The sequence below is a fragment of the Perna viridis genome, chromosome 5, assembly GCF_037379345.1.
Source record: "Perna viridis isolate PV_CMFRI_1.1 ecotype Kerala chromosome 5, ASM3737934v1, whole genome shotgun sequence".
NCBI classification, from domain to species: Eukaryota; Metazoa; Mollusca; class Bivalvia; order Mytilida; family Mytilidae; genus Perna; species Perna viridis.
Window position 1 is genome coordinate 41,164,574 of NC_142449.1, and position 22,403 is coordinate 41,186,976.

Here is a 22,403-nt window from a genome sequence, read left to right on the forward strand (position 1 = left end):
TTAATCCGATTATGCTGTCAATTAGCTTTAAAAATGTCTTTAATGACAGTTTTAAAGTGGAGCATTTCAAGTTTATCGAACGCAATCAATTCTTTTGTTCGTCTAAATCTGAAAAGTGCTTGAAGATACGACGGTCCAATGTGAAAATCTAAGTCGTTTTAAAAACCCAGAGAACACGTGGACAGTCAGGGTTGTGCAACTCAGGATACCAAGATGGCGGATCCTTTAAGTAGGTGTAGAATTGCGAGGTAAAAGTGTGATTTCTCTTAAATCAGGACATATATTAGGCTTGTTTCGAAAAAAGAAATGTATATGTGCTTACTTATTTTGACTATTTATTTTTTATGACTGTACAATGAAGTATATTACTGAAATCAACAGTTGAAATTTTGCTTATAATGGGGAGTAACGGAGAGTTCCAACGACAAATTTTGTCGGAAAAGAAATTTCGGAATAACATTGAATATCTTCGTATAATTTCACTTTCATTGCAAATCTATGGCTTCTTAACTATATAGAAATGTGTTACTACTAAATTTGGTCATTTTAAAACCATCAGTAAAGATCAATATATTTTTTGTTTGTTTACAAATTGCCCCCCTTTGTTTGTGTGGCAATTAATGCCTTCAGCTCAGAGTTGTCTGTTTTAGTGGTTATTAATGAATTACTTTGAACAATTAATGTAAAAATCATGATGTTATAATTATATTATTTACATTTATATGGATAATATATATTTTTGATTTTTAATGATATGTTTTAAGTGTCAAATCATGTAGTACTACTAATAATTTTGCATATCAAAATATTGCATAATACCATTTGATGTGTTCACATTGAATTTAAAGGTATTGTGAATAAATCCTACTGGTCGAACAAGGATTATACACAAAGAATATCTGTAATAATGAACATTCATTTGGACTAATATTTATGATGCCGATTGATGCTTCTTGCGTATCTGGTCGTTAAATTACTTCTTAATTGTTTTTCAGAATCTTTATTGATTAAACCTATTTTCTGTGTTTCAGGTCATATGTGGAGGAAGATAAATTTTGGAGTAAATTCGCCATCCTGTGGACACATTTGTGATAATGTTTTAGATCTGAATAAATCTGGAAGTTAAATATATATTTATGAATGAATTTTAGAATACATTAGACATGACAAGTATTAATTGACAGACCCTTTGAGATGAATCTTGGTGTAATCATGAGACTTATTTTAAAGCAAACCTAAAAACTTTTTAAAAACTACAAGAGTTTATTTTAAAAGGAAAATAGTCAAGCCGACTTCATGTTTTATTTTAAAAATCTCCAGTTCTTGAAGTACTTTTAGGAAAACCATTGACACCAATTGAAGTCGATACATACAATTTCATGAGACAATAACACGTTCATGTTATGCAATGCCTTGGAAAGTGTATAATTTAATCCTGAGTTCCGGGGCAAACGCTTATGCAGAAAAGACATAATAAAACTTGTATATATATACTAGGTATTCGCATGCATATTTGTATATATATGCATCATTTAACTTATGTACTCAATGTTTTTTTTTTATGTTGACTTTCTGATTACATTGCATCTTTAGTTTGTATTTAATTTTTTAAGGTATTGTCATCATATCTCTTAAACTGGAAATAAAGACACGAACGAATAACAAAGGAAAAGAGCCTGTTTATGATACATAAACCGAAACAAAAACAGAATGTGTTCACACAAACATTGTCAATTCTAGTAGTCTTCAAGATGTACACCTAAAAACTGTTATCATATCCTACACAAATTCTCAATAAAGTTGTAATTGATTTTACCCATATATGTCCCGTTAACGTCTGTGATAAAGCTGAAATACCTCAGTCATGGAGTCAGTGAAATTCAGAGGTTGGATATAGCTTTATTTAGAGACTACTTACTATTAGGAATATAAAGTCCATGTCTTATTAGGTTAAACAACTAAGTTGCAAAATAAGTGTAAAAGTTGAATGATCAAATTATTAAAAAAAAAAAACAAAAAAAAACTTGATGCTGAATTAATTGGATGTTTATATGCACAAAATGAATGAAGTGAAATGTATTGTGATGCAGGGCGTTTCCGAACCCCTGCATCAAAATACATTCTATTCACTTAGTTTATGCATATAATCATCCAATTTTTAATTCAATACCAGACTGTAAGAACAAAACCACTTAGAGAAGTAAATACAAAAAAATCAAATATTTGAACGACCAGGCATGAAAAATAGGAATATTGACAGCTATCTTTTAGATTGATTGATTGTTGGGGTTTAACGTCCGAGCAGCAATATTTCAGCTATATTCAGACGAGAAACATTTGTCATATGTATTGATTAAAATCCTTATTCATGTAAAGAAGCATGAATATTTATAACCAGTCTATGTTACAGGATGTTAGAAAGGCAAATTGTCTATACTACCCTGTCAAATAGTAATGATAAAGTACGTCGAAGTCAAGAAAAAAGGTCCGTTGCAGAAATGGTATAACTAAATGAACAAAAAAATCTTAGACACCTTTTGTAATGAGTTTCTCTCCCCTATACTATAGTACCCCTGCAACAAATACAGTTTGTACTTCGGAGAAGGTGCCTTTTTTGAAGAAATATGTTTCTTATGTATTACGAAAATGAAGATGGCGAGCGAGTTTACACTCTAAAGGTAGAAACTCATAATGGTAGAATCTAGATCGTGGAAGGTTGTGGGTTTATTTCCGGGCTGAGTGTCAGTAAATCCCAAAATGGCTTACAATCATACTCATAGCTCAAGGTTCGCCTTTGCTTATTAATCGCGACTTACTCCGACTCTTAAGTTTAAGACTTTAGGTCCATCATTATCTTTCGACAAATATAGGCTCAATTTACCACATATTTCACTCTGACTCTATGGTTAAACCTGTATCTAATTTTTATGGCATACATACTATGTTACTGTTAGCATATCCCCTAGATCAAGGAGTTCAATATAGAAAGATTGGAATCTCGAGCACTTTTACATAATACTTTAGTAAATGTGTTGTGTGTTGAGATTAACAGCATGAACTCCCATGATGCATTTCGTTAATGTTGAGCTTGCCCTGTTATTAATGCCAATAATGGTGGATGATTTCCATCGCTTCAACCTTTCATCATATACTAATAAATGTAAATATTCTGACCCATATGGTTTGAAAAAAAAATTTTCGCACCTCAATTTGCCTCCAGGCTATTTCAGTGTTTTGTTTTGATCAATATCTCGATTTGAGACCTTAATATTTTTTTTTTAATTTTTCATTTTTTAAAGCCATAGCTTTCTCTTCTTTTGTAATATCAAAACTAATTTGAAAGATTCAAACTTAATATTGACTTAAAGCTAATTGTGTTCATATAGTATGGTATTTATTGGTGTTTATAATTTTTTTTTCAAAAAACCATGTAGTTTCTCTGCATTTATGGAGTTTTTTTACAGGCTGATTATGTACTTCAAAATGTTGACATCCTGTAACTGAAGGCTATGATGGTTAGACTTGAATTTCAAACTCCTCCCTTACTGGCCCAAATTTTGACTTGAAGTTGACATTTTTCTATTACTGAGGTATTGATCGATGTATATAAGAAATTTTGCCGAAAACCATCTGTGTTTTATCCCCATATTTTGAAAGTATTAACCAACTATTACAAGACACTTGAAAATATAAGTGACAAGTATGATTAAATCTCGCCACGCAAGATACAATGAGAAAGCATGAGATTCCAATCTTTCCATATTTAACTCCTTGCCTAGATACTGTACATACATGTAAATGTTACATCAATTTTATGTAAAATGATATATAAAACTGACCTGACTTTTGCAGTTTAATTTTTATCAAATCAGCAGAGAGTGCCAAAATAAACTTAATGTAAAATCTTTATGAATTCAGAAACTATTTAAGTGTCTCAGAATTTGTGTGGTACTTGATCTGATTAAAGGTGTGTTTTATTTTCTTCTAAATGATTTTTGTTTTTATTTTTATAAACCTCCAAGACTGCTTTTATTTTAAACAATATCATATGTACACAAGAATGAGTATTTGATAATACACTGCATGGTTACAATTAACAATTGAGTCAGTGGGTAAAATAAAAGATGCCCTGTATATACATTTAAAAAGTGACAGGTGAAACCATATACACTTCCAACGAATCATATCACAAGTCTTAGAGCTGCTTGGTCTGATCAAAACTTAGTCCAACTTTTCATTGTGACATTCACCCATATAAGTGATGTCAATAGAATTTAAGTAGCAGATAGACTGATGAAAGTTTGCAAGGGTTGATCCATTATTGAAAATAGAGTAGCTGTCAAAAGATGAGCAAGTAGCGGTCCAGTTTTGCCGGTTGATGGTTCCTATATACATCCTTGCATATAGTAGATTCATAATTTTCCATTTTACCATATTTGGTCTTCTTCACCATCAAGCACGCTTTGGGAACATATTAAATGATCTTGTGTTTAAATAGGTGGCAAAGTATACTATTGAATTGTTTCATGGCATTTGCCCTTGTGAAGATTTCAATTGTTCCAAAATGACATAGTAAAGTTTCAAGGTGGGAAACATTTTAAGCTTCTTTATCTAGAGTCTACTCTTACCTGTTTATTTTTTTAAGCTGATTCTAAAATAAAATGTGGAAATTCATACAGATGTCTTCTTCAACCATGTTGATAAGAATGGCATGCTATACATGTATTAAAATTATTATTATTTTCCTTTTTCTTTCTAAAACAGAAAACAGATCCCAGTGGAAAACCCACATTGTCTGCACATCCAGCTAGATTTTCACCAGATGACAAATATTCAAGACACAGAAATACAATCAAGAAGAGATTTGGAATTCATCCTACGCAGCAGCCCAAGATAGTCATGTGAATAAAGTGATAAAAACTAACTAGATAACTAATGATTCTCTGTAGGATTCACATCAATTAATATCCTAAAATAATGGAAGAATTGAGAAAGAGAAGTTTGTTTAAAATGTGCTAACAACTTCATTTATCATGAAATTGTACATTTGTAAAAAACTTGTGAATACTTTGATAATAAATGGCAAACACTAGCGTGTGTATTCCCATTACTAACACCTTTAAGTAATATGAGGATGTTCATGTTTCCTCTGCCAGTGTTGTTATCTTTTTGCTGAATATAGAAAGAAGTGTTCAGAATAAGTGCTTCTTGCACAGAACTATCAAAACATAAATATAACACCCTCGCTTTAAAAGGGAAATGTGTAAAGTGAGCAAAATGTCTTTTCATTCCATCATCATACTTTAATATCCTCAATTCTACTCAACTCCCAAATAGATTTTTATGAAAATCAGTGAATTAGTATTCAGTAATGCCATTGAAAACCTAGGGACTTTAAACAGGTGGAGAGTTCTCTTAGAAGGACAAAGTATACATGTACCTGTACATATAAAAATGATGACCCAGAATAACCAATCAAGTCAATGAGATACCTTGAGTACAAAAAATGCACATTGCAACATTACAATTTTTATGATTAATATCCTAAAGTGAAAGCTTTCATTCTTGTATTTTTCTGATCTCGAAAAGTAAATGTATTATGTAAAGCAGTATTCCCATGAACCCACTGGGCATCAGTAAAGCAGTATTCCCATGAACCCACTGGGCATCAGTAAGTTTTGTAAGTCTTGGAAGTTATTGTGGGCCTCTGTAGAAAATGCTTTAAAATTGGATATTTTTTAAAAGTAAAATTCTAGTACATGTATGTTGTTGCTCCTTATTTGGTCACAGAGGCGCAACATTCTTCAGTATGTACAGTAACATTCTAGTGGTATCGACCTGTTAACTAGAATGCCAAAAAGTTAGCTGTTATGTGGAGCTATGAAAAATGAAGGAAAGGACTTTTATTTTTCCATTAATTAGAAGAAAAAAGGGAACAGATTTTCTGAAAACCAGAGATTATATTGATTGACCCTGAACCCTGAAAGGGAGTCAAAATCCCATGTGAAACCAGAGCATTGGCAAGTATGTATTATCCAACAAAAACCAGCTTGGTACCCATTATTTGTAATCATTAACTCATTTTAAATATTTGCTTTAGATGAAGGTCCATCAGTCATATTAGTTTCGTATTTACCCTACTAGTTTATAATAAACAAGGGTCAATTTACAGTGTAACACTGAGCTGATTTTGGAATAAACTTTTTGGTGTTCGTAAGTTAAAATATGCATTGAAACTAGCTTAAAAGGTCTACTCTAATAGGCTTTTGGTTTTATTCAGAGTTTGTTTTAGACAGGTTTAACTACATACTTCTTCATGAAGTCTGAGCTGCTCATCTGATTATTGTGTTCTTGGTAATTAATTAGCTGAAACTGTACACTTCTTTCTGACAGAAGAGGATCATGGGTTTTCAGTTACCGGTAGTCATTTACACTTCCTTCTTGCATTTTTTTTTGGATCTTTTTTTTACACTTCTACTGATTTCATTTCTGGTATGTAGATTTATAAGAAAATGCTGAAGAAGTCTTTAAAATTTCATGCCAAATACAATTTTTATGAGTTATTGCCCTTTGTGTACGTAAAAAGTGAAATATGTTACTGATTTAATTCAAAAATTGGTCTGATTGGCACTCAAACAAAGCAAACAAAGAAAAGTATGAAAAGATTGTTTTATTCAAATCTGCTAAATATTGCACACATCCAAAAAATAACATGAAATCTACAATTTCATTCATACTATAGTATCACAAAATAGATCTTGGGAACAGGTTTTATCACTGTATAAAAATACATGATATTCATCATCAACAGCAATTTTGCAAATCATGAAGGGAAAGTCCTAAGCAGAGAGACACGGAAATGATTTGCATGTATGATAAAAATATACAGTAGTAATTACGGTATAAAAAAAAATCATTAATAAAGATATTTGGAGTATAGTTTTTGATCAACAAAAATGAATATGCAAAAACTACAATATTTTTTGATAGTTTAAAGAGACACCTCAGTAACTTTATTGCTAAGGTGTTAAATTTTAATGATGACAAAAAAAAGTACTTGAAAAAAGAAAAAGTACCCAGTCCTTGAGCAAACAATCTGAAAGACTGCCATTTCCACAACACTAAAAAGTATGTATTTTTGTTGTGTAACAAGAAAGGCTGAGCAGTTCAGATTGCCAGAGCACACTTTTACAAACTTTTCTTAAACCTTTTTTGAGAAGTAAAACACACTAGAAATTATCAATTATACTGGTACAAATGTTAGTACATCATAAAATACACCAGGCTTGTACTTCAAGTTCAAATTAGAATATAAAATGTATCTTTTCATTAATCTCAATATTACAGTAAATGAGATCTTGATGTGTATGAGTATTATTCAAACTGGCCCTTTCTTAAAACAATCATGGTGGATTTCGATGATCTGATATGGAATCAAAAGATTTTTTGAACAACAAAGGTATCAAAACATTATAAAGCAATACTTATGCATATTTTGTTTCCAATTTGGCAATTTATATGACTCAATGCATGAAATACTGTACATAAAAAATATCCCATTTATAACTGACATTTTCTTACAAGGCCTTGAATTTGATGTGCATTTAGCCTACACTCTCCTTTAATAAATGGAAATTTCAACCTTAAAATGTAACATCATTAACACAGGCAATCTCCTAAATTTCTGGTTGTTATGTGTTTTTACAATTAGCTTCATATTTCAATAACTTTAAACAAAAATTCGAAAAATGCAAAAATATTAATTCTTTAAGAATATTCAAACTGAAATATATATATAGCAGTGCTTTTGTTATAAGCCTGCTCAATGTAAATCTTGAAATAGGCATAGCACATCTCAATGAAATTATAAATATAAGGTGTAAAATAGACTCAAATGAAACTGCTTCTAACCATGGCGTATTCTCAGACATGCAAATGTACATAAGATACTGACGCCAGTTATAAGGACATTTTTTCATTTGAGGAATTAGCATACTATAACTTCATATCAGCCATGCTTAACAGTCTCATAAGGTAATATAATTTGTACCTAAATTAAAAAAGTGAGCGGAATTCACAGAAGAAGGTAGCAACCGACAAATGTCCTTTCTAGCTTTTTCCTATTTAGCACAGCCATGACAGTATAATTAGTTCTATGATACTGAATTTTTATTAACACCTGTCATTCTCATTGCAGGCAAAGGTGGATATAATGACATAAAATGGCAATAAACTAGTAAATCTGACAACACAAGTAACATTGATATCACAAGTAGAAAATTATAACAAACACCAGTATTATTCATAAAAAATAGAATATTAGGGATTTTCTACAGAAAAAATGAAAATTTGGAGATGGAAAAAAATTCACTACTCAACCATCGTGTAAACAGACAAATATTCTCACTACAAATTTTTTAAAAAAAATCTCCTACAATTTGTAATGGACATTCTTCCCAGCCCTCTGAATTATTTTCTCTTAGAAAATCCCCAACAATGAGCATTCATATTATTTTATGATTGCATCTGCATAAGAAATACAATGTATAATTGATCTCAACCTATCGTTCATCCTGACAACACGAACAACTGAGTAAACATTACACTGTCTCAGAAAATCAATCCTACAATCAAAACAAAAAAGAGAGAGTTGCATGAAAACCATTTATTCCCTTAAAAGGCAGCAAAATCTTTCATAATTTCTATGAAGTGCAAGTACATTTATTTTTAAGAAAACCTTGAAAAATTTAATATTCTGCTTCAATAGAATGGTATAACAACTTCCAACATCTCCAAAGAGCTCTTTATCATCCCCACCTAAAGACAATATCATTTACTTCACATTCAAACTACATTAATTGCAAAGCCCTATTTTTCTATGATGATGACATAATCTTTGGTTAGATGGTGTTAGGCATGATATTTTGAGGGTATGATCAAACTGTAGGAGGGTCTGTCAGCCTAAAACTAATGCATCACACTTAGACTATTTAGAAAAAGCGAGACAAAAATAGTCTAAAATGATAACATGATTTGAATATTTGTGGTTAGTACTTTCAGTATGACACACTATATCTAAACTGTGGTCTTCTGTAAATAGTTACTAAATTAGGAGGCACTCATAATGAATAAAAAAGAAAAAATGTGGAAAAAATCAGCTATATATATTAGTTTACAATTCTCATGCATAATAACTTAGTACTTCTTATTTTTTTCCCAACTTTTACATGCTTAAAAAAGTATAAAAATAGAGATATACATGTATAGAGTAATCTCCCTTTATAAGAAATCTCTTAGCAAGAGAATAGGTTTTCCCCTCTCTACAGATCCATGATCACAATGACTAGACAGATTTAAAGCTTTAAATCACTCTTTGAGATGTATAAAGCTGTCAATTAATTTATTACACCTAAATTGACACTACAGCGGATTATGATATGGCAGATTCACGAGGTGAATGTCCTGTCCTAGTTAGTGAAGCCTCTCGTGATGGACCCTTAGAAACATTCTTAGCAGAAGATCTAGATAGTGAACTTTCTCTTGACATCTCCTGATCTCTACCTTGTGAACGTTTTCTGCTTCGTCTAAACAGTTTCTTTAAACTACCACCTAAAGATCTTGATTTCTTCAAATTGGGAGTCTCTGGAGCGTGACGTCCTAACTCCATATCATCTGAAAAATTGTAGAAGAAAAAATTAAAGCAATTAATTATACAAAAAAGACTTAACCATGTTGAGGATTGAATTCATAACAGACAACCTGACGTTTTCTGAGGCATTTTGTTGATCTGATGTTTTTGCCTCAGGAAGATGACCAAGCAGACTAAAAGTTAGTCTCCAAAGTATAATTATTTGGACTAATATTTAAGTAAATATTCTAAGTTTATATATTAAATTAAAAGATATTATTCATAATTTCTTTTTTATCAACCAATTTTTCCTGCAAAAAAGATTTTACTGTTTGCACCAGAACAAATTACCCGTTTTTTTTGCAATTCATTATTTAAAAAGAAAAGAATAGCTCAATACATATTTCTAATGCCTTCTGTGTATATGCACGTATCATTCTAGTGACTGATTTGCTGTGTTGATCTGAAAGCTAAGGAGATAATTAGCAAGGTAAATAATGTGACTACAGGGGAACATTATGTCAATGAAAGTTGAACTTCATGTGAAATTCAAATCAAATTAACATGAAATTCTTGTGAAAGTTAAAAAAAAAAAACTCATTTGATTTATTGAAGGGAAAACATAAGAAATTCACATGAAAATTATGTGAATACCTTTTCATGCAGAAATGTCCATCTTCATAAGATATTGAATCTATTACAATGTACTTTCAAACTATTTTTGTGATATAAAAATATTACACCAAAGTTTTATATTGCAAGCTTTACTTTTCATCATAACAACTCAGTCACTTTTTTGGGCAAAAATTAATTACAATACTTTCTGAATTTATGTACTATATAACCATATTGTGACATCACACACAAACCAATATAAATATGAAAGTTTGAAGACGACATTTAAGAGGAAACATCTGTCTAGAAATGATAGATTATATATCTAATTAAAAATAACTTTTGAACTCCCACAGCCATTGAACAGTGTAACAACAATAAGTCACATGACCAAACATTCCTTTTTGTAAAACAATTATAATTTATTTCACCTAATCTACAAGCAAATTGACTATATACTTAATTAATAGACCCAATCCTAGAAGCTTGGACACAAGGACTTTATGCTAAAAAATGCTGACATTTTCTGTGTTTAAAAAGCTTTTCAATACACAAAATTTGAAAATATTGAAAATATTTTCATATAAAAAAAACTAGTACATGTGTATTGAAAATTGAAAGATGTTTTTGTGAACTACAATATTGTATGTAAATGCTCTTGATAATATAAATACATGTATTTCCAGAATTTGTGAGCATAATCATGCTTTATTTGACAGTAGATATATAAAGACACAACTCCTGTCAAATCAAATATAATTATTTCAAAACATTATATATTTTAACTTGAAGTACTTAAAAATGAATATGTGTAAAAATTTTCAATTTATGCATTGCTGATTTTTAACAACAAATACATGTATATTTACATATCTAATGAAGAAATGAGCAGTGCCAAAGCTTTTGGATAGTGCTAGACGAATCCCAATAGGAAGACAAAAAGGTAATAAAAAATTAGTTTAACAACTACCATTCGCTATAGCTTGCTACCATAACCTCCTGTTACATGACTTTCTATTCACAAATCTACTGAAACAAATTGATGAGGTATAAAGCTACATGTAAGTCAACATAAAATAGTTCTCAGAAAACTACACATGCAACAACTGAAAACAAAGTGAAGGAGACATAACAATGTCAAATTAAGCATAAGGCAACAACATGACCGATCAATAGACCTTTTGAACGTGGAGAAACACTGCCCTCTGGTGGTTGGAGGTAGTTTGAGCCCTCTCGTACCGAGCTGCTAGCTCTATCGGCACTCAGAGAACGTTTCTTAGGGCGTGAAAATTTCTTCTTCAGTCTAGTACCCAAAGATTCTTTCTTTTTCTCTGAAAATTTCATTATGTATTAATTCCAATAAGGACAGAAAGATAGATGGATATAAAATATAAAGAAAAATAGAAGGTATAAAGAGAAAATTATAAATAGAACTAAAGAGATAGATAACATTAGAATCATTAATTTTTCAGCCAGTTTATTTTTCTTATAACTTAAAATTAATCAATACTGCTTATTATACAATTTTAAAACCTTTTTTTGCTAATACAGATTAAAACTTAAAGTAAGCAAAAAAATTAATCAAAGTTCTGTTAGCACAAAAGGTTTTTGGTCTCAGTATCGTATTAATTTTCCCATAGACTTCTATAGTGAAGTGCATATTTTTAGGATTTTTTAAAAAATATGTAAATTGATTCAATAAAACTTTCACTTATGTAGCATTTCTAAGGACATGTGAAAAAATAATTTCCTGCAAAGAAAATAGGGTGAGTCCACGAAGATTGGACAGAAAAGTAGTCTTGAACTATAAATAGCCATTTTCCCTACTTTCACTTTCGTTTTGCACTCACCAAACCAACCTTTTCAGTGGAACATTTTTATGATATTATGTTAGATTTTCTTTTAAAAAAAGTTCTTCATCTTACAGTGTGATGTTTGCTCTATTTTTTAAGTCATTGTTCATGTCTTTTGACAAAACATTAGTTTGTAGAGAGGCAAAAAGAAAATGCACTATATTTTTATAGCATCCATGTTTTGACGTACACCCACTCAGGGATATGCAATACGATACTGGTACCTTTTGTGAAAATTGTAGCAAGAAACAAAATTTCAAAGATTTCATGATGTAAAATAAAACTGTGATCAAATATTCGCATTTTTCATATAACTTAGTTTTTTCCCTAATTTGTATAAACTAAATGTCAATCCATACTACTGATCCAACCTCACACACATTTACAAATTTTATTCCATTTCACTTTTTACCCAAATTTTTAATCCTGTCCAAAAGTTAAGTTGCATTTACATTCAAAAACTATACTAACAGAGTATTTATTATACACTGTATTTAGACTTAAACAAAACTAATTTCAGTTTAAGAAAATATTTTAATATTTTTTAATAATTTTTAATAAAAGATTTTAAAAAAACTAGACACTTTTATCAATTTTAATTTTCCTGCCAGTTTTACTTGGTTAAAATCACTGCTCTCCACTCTTTTATTATCAATGATAAAATATCATTGATAAGATGGAGAATTAGACTGATAAGTATGTTACATGGAACATGCTCAATGCATTTAACAATTCTTGACACATTACTGCAAGAATTAAATTTCCTAAATGCAAATTTATTACTAAATATCTTTCAAGGCAAAATAAGAGTCCTTCAAATTTTCAGTTGATTTGAAAACAAGATCTTAATTTTATTTGCAGAAATAATAGGATATTATTTAGCTGAATAACTGCAAGAAACATATTTGCTGGTAATAACTGAGGTACTGAATGATATAAAAGAAATTACATTTGGACTATATTTTTGTGTAGTGTACATAAATAGTAGGAAAGTTACTGTGATAGGCTGGTGACATATGGTACTTTGATTCTAAAGGATTAAAAACACAAAAATTGGCCCTAATTGAAGTCACAATGGAATTTAAGAATATTTAAGAAGCATTTTTTAAGTTTTGTTGTGCTGAGGCTTCTTATGAATTTGTAAATGAACACTTATCTCACATATTTTTTTCTGATTTTAAAAATAAAATTTGAGATCACCAAACTCTTTTTCTTGTTATATTCATGACACTTATTCTCATTACATTCCTATGGAAAATTTTTCTGTAAATTATCTCCCCTTTGAAAGTGGAATTGTAAAATAATTGTTTGTAATTTTGTCTTTTATAATTTCAAGCCATAATTTCTGTTATAATATGTAAAAAAATTATTTTACATCACACTAAACAATATTTGGTTTGAAAGTACATATTTTGCACATTAATTTGCAAAATACCACAAAAGTTGCATCATGTATGTATGATCTACTTGAAAGCCACATAAGATGTGTTACATTGACTATTGACATAGCTAACACACATCTACAAAGCTTTTGATCTTATACTGATCTATACAAGGAGACCTACCAGTTCTCCCTGGAGAAGGTGGAGACATTACAACTGATGGTATGGGGTCATCTTCCATCTGATCTGGAGACTGTAAAACACAGAATTAAAATGTCAAGCAATGCCAAAATCAGACTGGAGTATCTTTTTAATGTACCCTGTAACTACATGTACTAAACTTTCAGACTAGGTATTTTATCCAGTTGAACTGCTTTCACTTATCTAAAACAAAATATACATATTTACTTTGCATAATTAGACTTAAAAATACCAGAATATTACCAGAAAAATATACATGTAGTAAGACAGCCAATATATCTATTTTTTATACACAAAATTTTGTTCTTTTCATTAAAATAACAGGATTCATAAATAAATCTTTATTTACCAGTATTTATTCAACAAATCTTTGAATGAAAAAAAAATGATAGATAAAAAAAAATGTTTAGTGAAAATCTGAATTCAAATATTCATCAGCATGAAATCAGACCATATATGTCTGTTTAAAACTACCCAGCATGCACATTACGTAAGCCTTCTGTCAATATGCTAGCATTAAGTTTTCCAATGTTAAACAAAAGAATATCCCTATGGACCTTTATGAATATTTTTAAAATCAAATTTTGCCTTCAATGACAGTTTTTCATTGCATTTTAATACCATATTAGAAATATATGTGTATGATCTATACAGAGTTAGGATAAAATGCTTTTAAACATGTTCTACTCCACTTCACACTTCACAAACCATGCAGGTTACACTTAATAACATGCACCAGGAAATTTTCCTGCATCTTACATAGATACCAGTATTTAATTCAGAGTTAATAAAATATTTGAGTGTTTGAGCCAAATTTGTCATTCTGTGATCCTATGAGATATTGACATGCCATTTAATGGGAATTACGACTTACCATTCTATGTTTATAACTTACTATTCTGTGAACCCCTGTGTATATGACTAACCATTCTATGAACTCCTGTATTTATGACTTACCATTCTATGAACCCCTATGTTTATGACTTCACGTTCTATGAACCCCTGTATTTATAACTCACCATTCTATGAATCCCTGTGTTTATGACTTCACATTCTATGAACCCCTGTATTTATGACTTACTATTCTATGAACCCCTGTGTTTATGACTTACCATTCTATGAACTCCTGTGTTTATGACTTACCATTTTATGAAACCCCTGTGATTATGACTTACTATTCTATGAACCCCTGTGTTAATGACTTACTATTCTATGAACTTCTATGTTTATGAGTTACCATTCTATGAACCTCTGTGATTATGACTTACCATTCTATGAACCCCAGTGATAATGAGTGTTGATGTCTTTGTAGGTGTGCGTGATTTTCGTTTGTTATTTTTTAGTTCTCTAATCGCTGTTTCTACTACAGAATCCACATTATCTATCTGAACAATGTCTGTAAACAGAACACACCATGCTGTTAATATACTAGTTATATTATTCAATATAATCAAAATAGGTCAATCAAAGAATTAAAGGAAAGGAAAATAGAAAAGTCTTCAAAAATAAAAGGAGGGTTAAACAGAAAAACAAGCAAATCTCAAACTTATAGTCTTAAATCAAATGGGCTTTATAGTTTTGGAGAACATTTAATGCATTTCTGTAGAGGTGCTTTCATGTGTTGGATTCATTTTTTTATGGTCCAACACAAATTAGTAATTTGTGGATTTTAATGGTAAATAATGTTCAGAAAAAAATAATGCTTCATGGAACAGCAAATGCTTCGCTCAAACTGAACTACAAACATTATCATCCACTAAGAGTAGTAATTACACAGTACAGTCAATAGGGGGGAATGTTTTTTCTTCTTATTCTACTAAAAACAATTTTAAATAGTGGAAAACATAATGATTTGGGGAATTGAGATTTCGGTTGATATTTGAACATAAATTATTTAAATTAGTAGGATACATATCCTTGCTACCAATTAAAAGCTCTGACCTCTGACCTCTTACACTCCAATTAACATATTAAATTTAATATTGATGACATCCCTGCTATTTTTCACAATGACACAAGACAAAGGACTTTGGGGGTTTCAACAAAACAAACAAAACTCTGTGTAATATAGAGGGTATAATAATGTTCTGAATATGTAGTGAAATAGCAATATAAAATCATGCATCATTGATGAAGTTCATGCATGTCTTACTCGGGAAGTGGCTCCTGAAAACATTATAACATCTTTTAATTTACAATTCATAAAACAGAATGTAAGGGCAATAGAAAAACTTAACTACTAGTTCTCTGGTAAAAATTAGTTTTAGGATGAAAATTTCTTGACATTGCCATCAACTTCAGGTATAATATTTAGGATTTTAGCAAGTGGTGCAGACCAAAAATGATTTTTTCGTTATTTTATAACTTTTTGAACTAACAGATTGATAATGTTCCCTCATCCAAGCATCTCGTAGATGATGAAGGGCATTATCATAATGAGCCTGAGGCACAAAAGGGTATGATATAGCATAGTAATTGAGGTGTGTCACAAGACAAGCCATTTCATTCTCAGTTAAAAGAGGTCAAAATCATGTACCATGACCACGACCTTAGACCTGTATAAAACCAGAGCTCCATATGCTTTCATTATTATTTAAAGACAGTTTGTACCAACCAGTCTTAATGATTATGGGAGGGAAAAACCATGAGAAAACTACTAAAACCAACATTAGCAATCACATTGCTACTCAAATGTAACAAATAAAGGGAAGGGTATATGATACCCTTTTGAGTCTCAGGCTCATTATGATAATGCCCTTCATCCTTCACATCTCTACGAGATGCTTGGATGAGGGAACATTATCCTACATTTGCCTTCGTTAAAAAAGGTATCATATAGCATGTTCAAAGTGTTGGGACAAACTAAGGCATAACAAAATAAAAAATTTATGTATCAATACAACCTTTATTCTCAAAAAACAAGTCCCACTTAAGAAGATTTTTCAGTGAAAAGAAGACTTATATGGTTAACATAATATACCTGAGGTCAAAGACCATGAAACAAGTTTAACAAATAATAAATAAAATCAAAATAACACAGTTAAATGTTACTATAACAGTTACACAAACTAAAATAGTCCATCTCATACTCCATATAACATGAAACTTTCAGTGGAATATAACTAATAATAAAGGCCAATTCACTCTCATAAATAACAGTCAACAACACCCTAGGATTCTAAAATGGCAGATGAAAAGTTTTTATTAGTAACAATATCTTTATAATAAAAACGTTGAAACGTCTTAGCTGATGACCAGTTAGCAGTCTTCATAATATCAGAAATGGAAACACCAAACTTAAAAGCCTTAGATGTTGAAGCACCTCCACAAGAATGTGCCATGAATGAAGGATTATTTATCCTAGCCAAAGATAAAACCGTACGTAACCATCTAGCTAAAGTACAAGTAGTAACAGCTTTAAAAGTTTTGAAGGAAATGAACAATTTCAAAGTTTTCCTTTTCAATGAAGTACGAGACAAATACTCATCAAGAGTATGAATTACACATAATTCTTTTCTTTCAAATCTATAAAGAACACAATCAGGTATTGGAACACCTGGTTTAGAAGGTTTTAAAAGCTGTCCAATCTGAAAAACATATCTATCATCAAACTTAGTTAATAAGGAAATATCAAGAGCTGATAAAGTCTGAGCTCTTGAAGCTGTAGTTAAAGCAACTAAAGCAATAAGTTTTAAAGTTAATAATTTCAGGGATAGATCTGCTAATGGATAAAGGGTAGATAAAAAATCAAAAACATTTGACACATCCCAAGTAACAAGTGGTTTAACATTAACAGCCCTAGTATTAAAATAACCTTTCAATAACCTTGAAACAAGTACAGATTTATGAACCCATTGAACACCAAAATAAATAAATGACATAGACTTGTGTACATATAACGCAGAATATGATACATTTTGACGCATCAAAAAAGATAAAAAGTTTATTACAACAATTTCAGACGGGTGGAATGGATTAATCCTCCATTTAGAAAACCAAAAAACCCATTTTTTCCAACACAACTGGTACTGTTTTGTTGTAGAAGACCTCCATGAATTGCAGATAATTTTGGAATCAAAGTTATGAATTCCTTTATCCTTAAGGAATTCCCTGATACAACACAAGCAATTAAGTCTAACTTCCCACGGAAACACTCTCCTGAGTGTGGCTGCGTACGGAGATCTTTGTGCCTTGGGAGCCTGGCAGGAAAAGAAATCAAAGTTGAAATTAACAAAGAAAACCATGTCTGAGTAGGCCAGTATGGAACAACAAGAATTGCTTCTTCAACATTATCTGTCAACACCTTGCTAATCACCCTAGAAATCAAGCAAAAAGGAGGAAATAAAAATGGATTTTTATCCCTCCAAGAAAATGAGGAAGCATCTATGAACTCCACTTCAGGATCATAAAGCCATGAAACATAAGGTTTCATTTTAAAATTTATCCTAGATGCAAACATGTCAATATCTGGTTCAAAAAAGTGTACACAAATACGAGCAAAGATTTCTAATTTTAAGGACCACTCGCAAGAGTCTGAAAATTTTCTTGACAACAAGTCAGCTATTTCATTATTATCTCCAGGTAAGTATTGAGCAGAAATGAAAATATTTCTAAAGAAGCACCAGTTCCATATATTGGACGCTAAACAATCCATATCAACGGAACACATTCCGCCCATATTGTTGATGTAAGCAACCGCAGCAGTATTATCAGATCTAATGCCTACATGTATATAGCTTGTATTTGAAATAAAGAAAGTTTGTAAGGCAAGAAAAATTGCTTGTAATTCTAAATAATTAATGTGATAAGTAGATTCTAGAGTAGACCATCTCCCTCCAGCAACCTTGCCATCAAAGTGGACTCCCCAACCAAATTGGAAGCATCCATTTCTAACCATAAGGCATCCGAATGAATTTACCATTCAAATTTTGAACATTTCTTAACCACCAAACAATCTCTTTATGAGACGTGCTGGAAGGAGTCATATAGGCATCAAAATTGTTGTTATTCAAGGATAAATTATGCACCTGATACCGTTCCAAGGCCCTATAATGTAAAGGGGCTAACAAGACTGCATTAAAAGCATGCACAAAAGCCCTATTAACGAGCAAAATTCTATAATAGAGACCTGTTATTAAGAATTTTTCTAAACAAAGAGAGGATCTTTTCAATCTTTTCAGAAGTAAGAAACACTTTAAATAAAACAGTGTCTATAATAACTCCAAAAAATTCAATCCTCTGAGTAGGAACAAGAATAGATTTTTTCTCATTGACATTAAAGCCTAAAGAATCCATTTCATTGGCTATCAACACTGTTTCATGATTGCACTTAATCTTAATTTGGTTCATAATCAAAGAGTCATCAATATAATAACAGCATCTTACTCCATTTTGCCTAAGAGTAGCATAAATTGGCTTCAGAATTTTTGTAAAAATTCTAGGTGCTGATGCTAAGCCAAAAGGAAGTACACGGAACTGAAAAAATTTCCCTTTCCAGGAAAAACAAAGATACTTCCTGAAGTCTGGGTCAATTTTCACATGGAAATAAGCATCCTTCAAATCTAACTTGCACATAAAATAATTTTTCTAAACCAAATCCAAGGTGTAACGAAGATTTTCTTGTTTAAAGTGGTGATACACTACAAACTCAATTAAAGATTGCAGATTAATGACTGGTCTAAAAGAGCCGTCCTTTTTTAGGACAGCAAAAATATTAGAAATGAAGGAGTTACGAACATCTGAAACCTCTTTGATAGCACCTTTCATAATTAAATTACAAACTTTTTTATCAATAAGTTTAGCCTTATCTTGTGGAAAGGGAATTTCTTTTGGAATTTTTAGTTGAAAAGGTTCCTCATAAAATTCAATTTTATAACCTTTAACAGTCTCTAGAATCCACTTATCAGAGGTAAAAAATAACCAATAGTCATAATTAAGAGTCCTCACCTTAACAGGTATTCTTGACTTCTGATTTAATAAGGTCGACGGACAAATGATCTTCTTTGGATATTGGTAGGCACTGGAAATCCCATCAGTGGTCTTAACTGACGATTTTGAAAGCGAGGGCGGTAGCCCCCTCTGAGACTGAAAACCCGTTGCCCTGCCCTCCTCTCCTTGGGGCAGGGCGTCTGTAGTTTAAAACCCCTTGACCATAATGTGGCCCATACCTATTAGCAGGGATTTGCATGTTTCTAAGGACACTAGCGGCAGAAGGTTTAACAATAGGATATTCATTAATATCCTCCATTTCTTTTAACTTACTAAGACAATCATCCCCAAAAAAGTTGTCTGTTATAGGTACATCACTTGAACAAATCCTACTATAGCAATCATTTAAATTTGATCTCATCTGAGATCTTCTCATATTAGAAATTCGCAACAAAGCATGGCCTAACAGACTGAAAGCATCTGTCAAATCTTTTCTCCCTGAAGTAGGGTCAATTGATTCTTTTTTTTGCAAATTTATCTGCCATGTATACTATAGGCATCAGCCCAAAAGCTAAATATTTCTGAATTTCTTGCAAGTTAAAGTCTTTACTTCGACCAGGTTGTCCCAAAGGATTCCAAATTTCTTTATTAAGTTTTGGGGCTAAGAGATAAGCTGGATTTTCTGGTCTAGCATATTTATTAGTAAGTTCTGTTAAACTATCTTTATTGGACTTCAAAGTTAGGGCAGCATTGATAGCCCTTGCTAGGCCAATACCAATTTTTGGACCAGTTTTCTCTTCATTGTCCAATTGTGGAATATTTTACTCATTCTCATATAGACCTTCATTAAGATTAGGAGGATCTACGTCACATAGCACAGAAACTAAAGGTTCACCAAGATCATTAGTAGTAGGAAGGACTAAAGAGGGGGACTGGTCAAAAGCTTGATCAAAAGCATTCCTAGGGTCTACTCCCATAGGACTAGTTTCTGCTTCCTCTTGTTGAAACTTATCATAATCTTCTAAAATATTAGAATCAAATTCATTGTAGTCATAATCTGTGACCTCAAAAAAAAGGCTCATTTTCAAGGGGGGTGGGCTCAACTGAATGAGGCAAAGAAATTACAGGATTAGGCCTACTATTACTTGCAGAAGTCACAGTACTGGTTCTGTTAGACAAACTAGAATTACCTATAGACAAGGTTGGAGTGACTGGGGTAAAAACTGGGAACACACGAAGGGACAGATAAAGGCACTGGCCTATCAGTGGTCTCTGAAGCCTTTAGTAGACCTGACAAAACCTTAATATTCTTAACAAGGTAATTAATACCTAGGTCTTCTCTTAGTTCTTCTAAATTTAAACTTGAAGAAACTTTTTTACCTGCAGTAGCAGACTTTTTAGCTTTCTTTGCAGAGCTAGTACTCTGTGTAGTAATTTTACGTTTAGAAGTACCCCCTTTTATTATTCTACCTTTTTTATTATTCGTATTAGACAAGGCAGTTTTGTAAATTGAATCTCTAGTGTTCAGGACACCTTCATTCTCCTCCATATTAACTTCATCCCCAATATCAGATTGGCAAGAAAGAATGTCAGTAATATTAATATTATCCTTAGACATAATTTCACTTTTTAAGATCAAAAACTAGGACAAACCAGACTATGTCTGGAATCTATTAGTAGAACAACCGAAACAGATCGTAACTAGATCACGTCTAGCATTAAAATTACTGATAAATCTAGACTACATGCAGACTATTGAAACACTACTATGAAAGTCAACACAAAATATACAAACTCTTAGACCACGTCTAGAAATACATTTTAATCTTTTTCAAAACAGTATAGAAACTGCAAATAGAATAAACAAGAAAATACCTTTGAAAAGAAAATCAAAATCCACAAAACTGAAATTCAAAATAAATGCGAACTACGTTTGCGTGGCAACTTGCCTTGCGTCTCAATTAAATTTAATGAAGAAAGCACGTGGAGCTCTGGTTTTATACGGGTCTAAGGTCGTGGTCATGGTACATGATTTTGACCTCTTTTAACTGAGAATGATATGGCTTGTCTTGTGACACACCTCAATTACTATGCTATATGATACCCTTTTTAACGAAGGCGAATGTAGGATAATTTCATTTCTCAGTGTAGTAAAAGTATTAAAATGTACTGATAAATATCAATAATGACAAAAGGAGACAGCCAGATATTCAATGGTTATCTTCACTCTGATTACTTCTCACACTTTGGCCATGCCAGCTCAAGGAAAATAATAAATCTTGCAAGATAGGGGTTGTAACTAGGCCTCATACAACATATATTTGAACTTGAAAATAAACTAAGCTTTCTCCAAGTTATATCTAAAATGTGTTTATTTATTCATTTTGTCTTAAAAAATCTATTGGGGTGATTTGCTGTACTGCCAGATGGTACTGTTGAAAATGGGAGTGAAACCAACTAGAAAACTTTGAAAGAAGAATATGGTATCAAGATTGACATAAACAAAGGTAGGGGAGTGAAACCTACCAGAAGACTGTGAAAGAGATCGATCTGGTATCAAACTGCTATCTGGTGTAAACGTCCTGTCCAAACTTGACGTCTGGGAAACATCATAATCGAAGGTATGTCTTTTCTCTATGTAATTTGGTGAACCTTGCAAGAGAAAATGCATTATAAAAGGGTTGCACAGTTATGAAATATTCCTGATATGTTCACTTATAAAAGATTTTATAGTAGTAAAAGTAGTTTACTTTTGAAAGAATAATTATGATAAATGAAGTTTTATAATAAAACACT

The 22,403-nt window shown here is 31.4% G+C and overlaps 2 protein-coding genes and 1 long non-coding RNA gene across 7 annotated transcripts in view; 2 read left to right on the forward strand and 1 right to left on the reverse strand.

Annotated features, from left to right (window-relative positions):
• The first annotated feature begins 69 nt into the window (after window positions 1-69).
• On the forward strand, window positions 70-1,127 carry LOC148617733 (uncharacterized). Its single transcript, XR_015922521.1, has 2 exons — window positions 70-248; window positions 1,032-1,127. It is a non-coding gene; the product is annotated as an uncharacterized LOC148617733 (long non-coding RNA).
• A 1,397-nt stretch (window positions 1,128-2,524) lies between these two features.
• Window positions 2,525-5,093, forward strand: LOC148617734 (H/ACA ribonucleoprotein complex subunit 3-like). The gene is made up of 2 exons (XM_088585264.1): window positions 2,525-2,678; window positions 4,765-5,093. Exons 1-2 carry the CDS (start codon window positions 2,625-2,627, stop codon window positions 4,903-4,905), a joined length of 195 nt encoding a protein of 64 aa, XP_088441390.1. The 5' UTR covers window positions 2,525-2,624; the 3' UTR covers window positions 4,906-5,093.
• A 1,562-nt stretch (window positions 5,094-6,655) lies between these two features.
• Window positions 6,656-22,403, reverse strand: part of LOC148617735 (C2 domain-containing protein 2-like) — a 72,613-nt gene continuing 56,865 nt past the window's right edge. Inside the window, exons 11-15 of one of the 5 annotated variants that reach the window (XM_088585259.1) lie at window positions 22,134-22,259; window positions 14,948-15,075; window positions 13,662-13,731; window positions 11,422-11,574; window positions 6,656-9,672 (exon numbers count right to left, since the gene is read on the reverse strand). In XM_088585259.1, coding sequence (XP_088441385.1) covers window positions 9,431-9,672; window positions 11,422-11,574; window positions 13,662-13,731; window positions 14,948-15,075; window positions 22,134-22,259 — 719 coding nt within the window. In that variant the 3' untranslated portion in view covers window positions 6,656-9,430. Of the gene's footprint in view, window positions 9,673-11,421; window positions 11,575-13,661; window positions 13,863-14,947; window positions 15,076-15,831; window positions 15,846-22,133; window positions 22,260-22,403 lie in introns of those variants that run through there. The other 4 variants (XM_088585260.1, XM_088585262.1, XM_088585261.1 and 1 more) reach the window with 4 other exon arrangements.

Coding starts and splice junctions, on each gene's coding strand:
- LOC148617734 (XM_088585264.1), top strand. CDS start 2,625: ATGTTTCTTATGTATTACGAAAATGAAGATGGCGAGCGAGTTTACACT. Junction 2,679..4,764: donor AGCGAGTTTACACTCTAAAG/GTAGAAACTCAT, acceptor TTTCTAAAACAG/AAAACAGATCCCAGTGGAAA.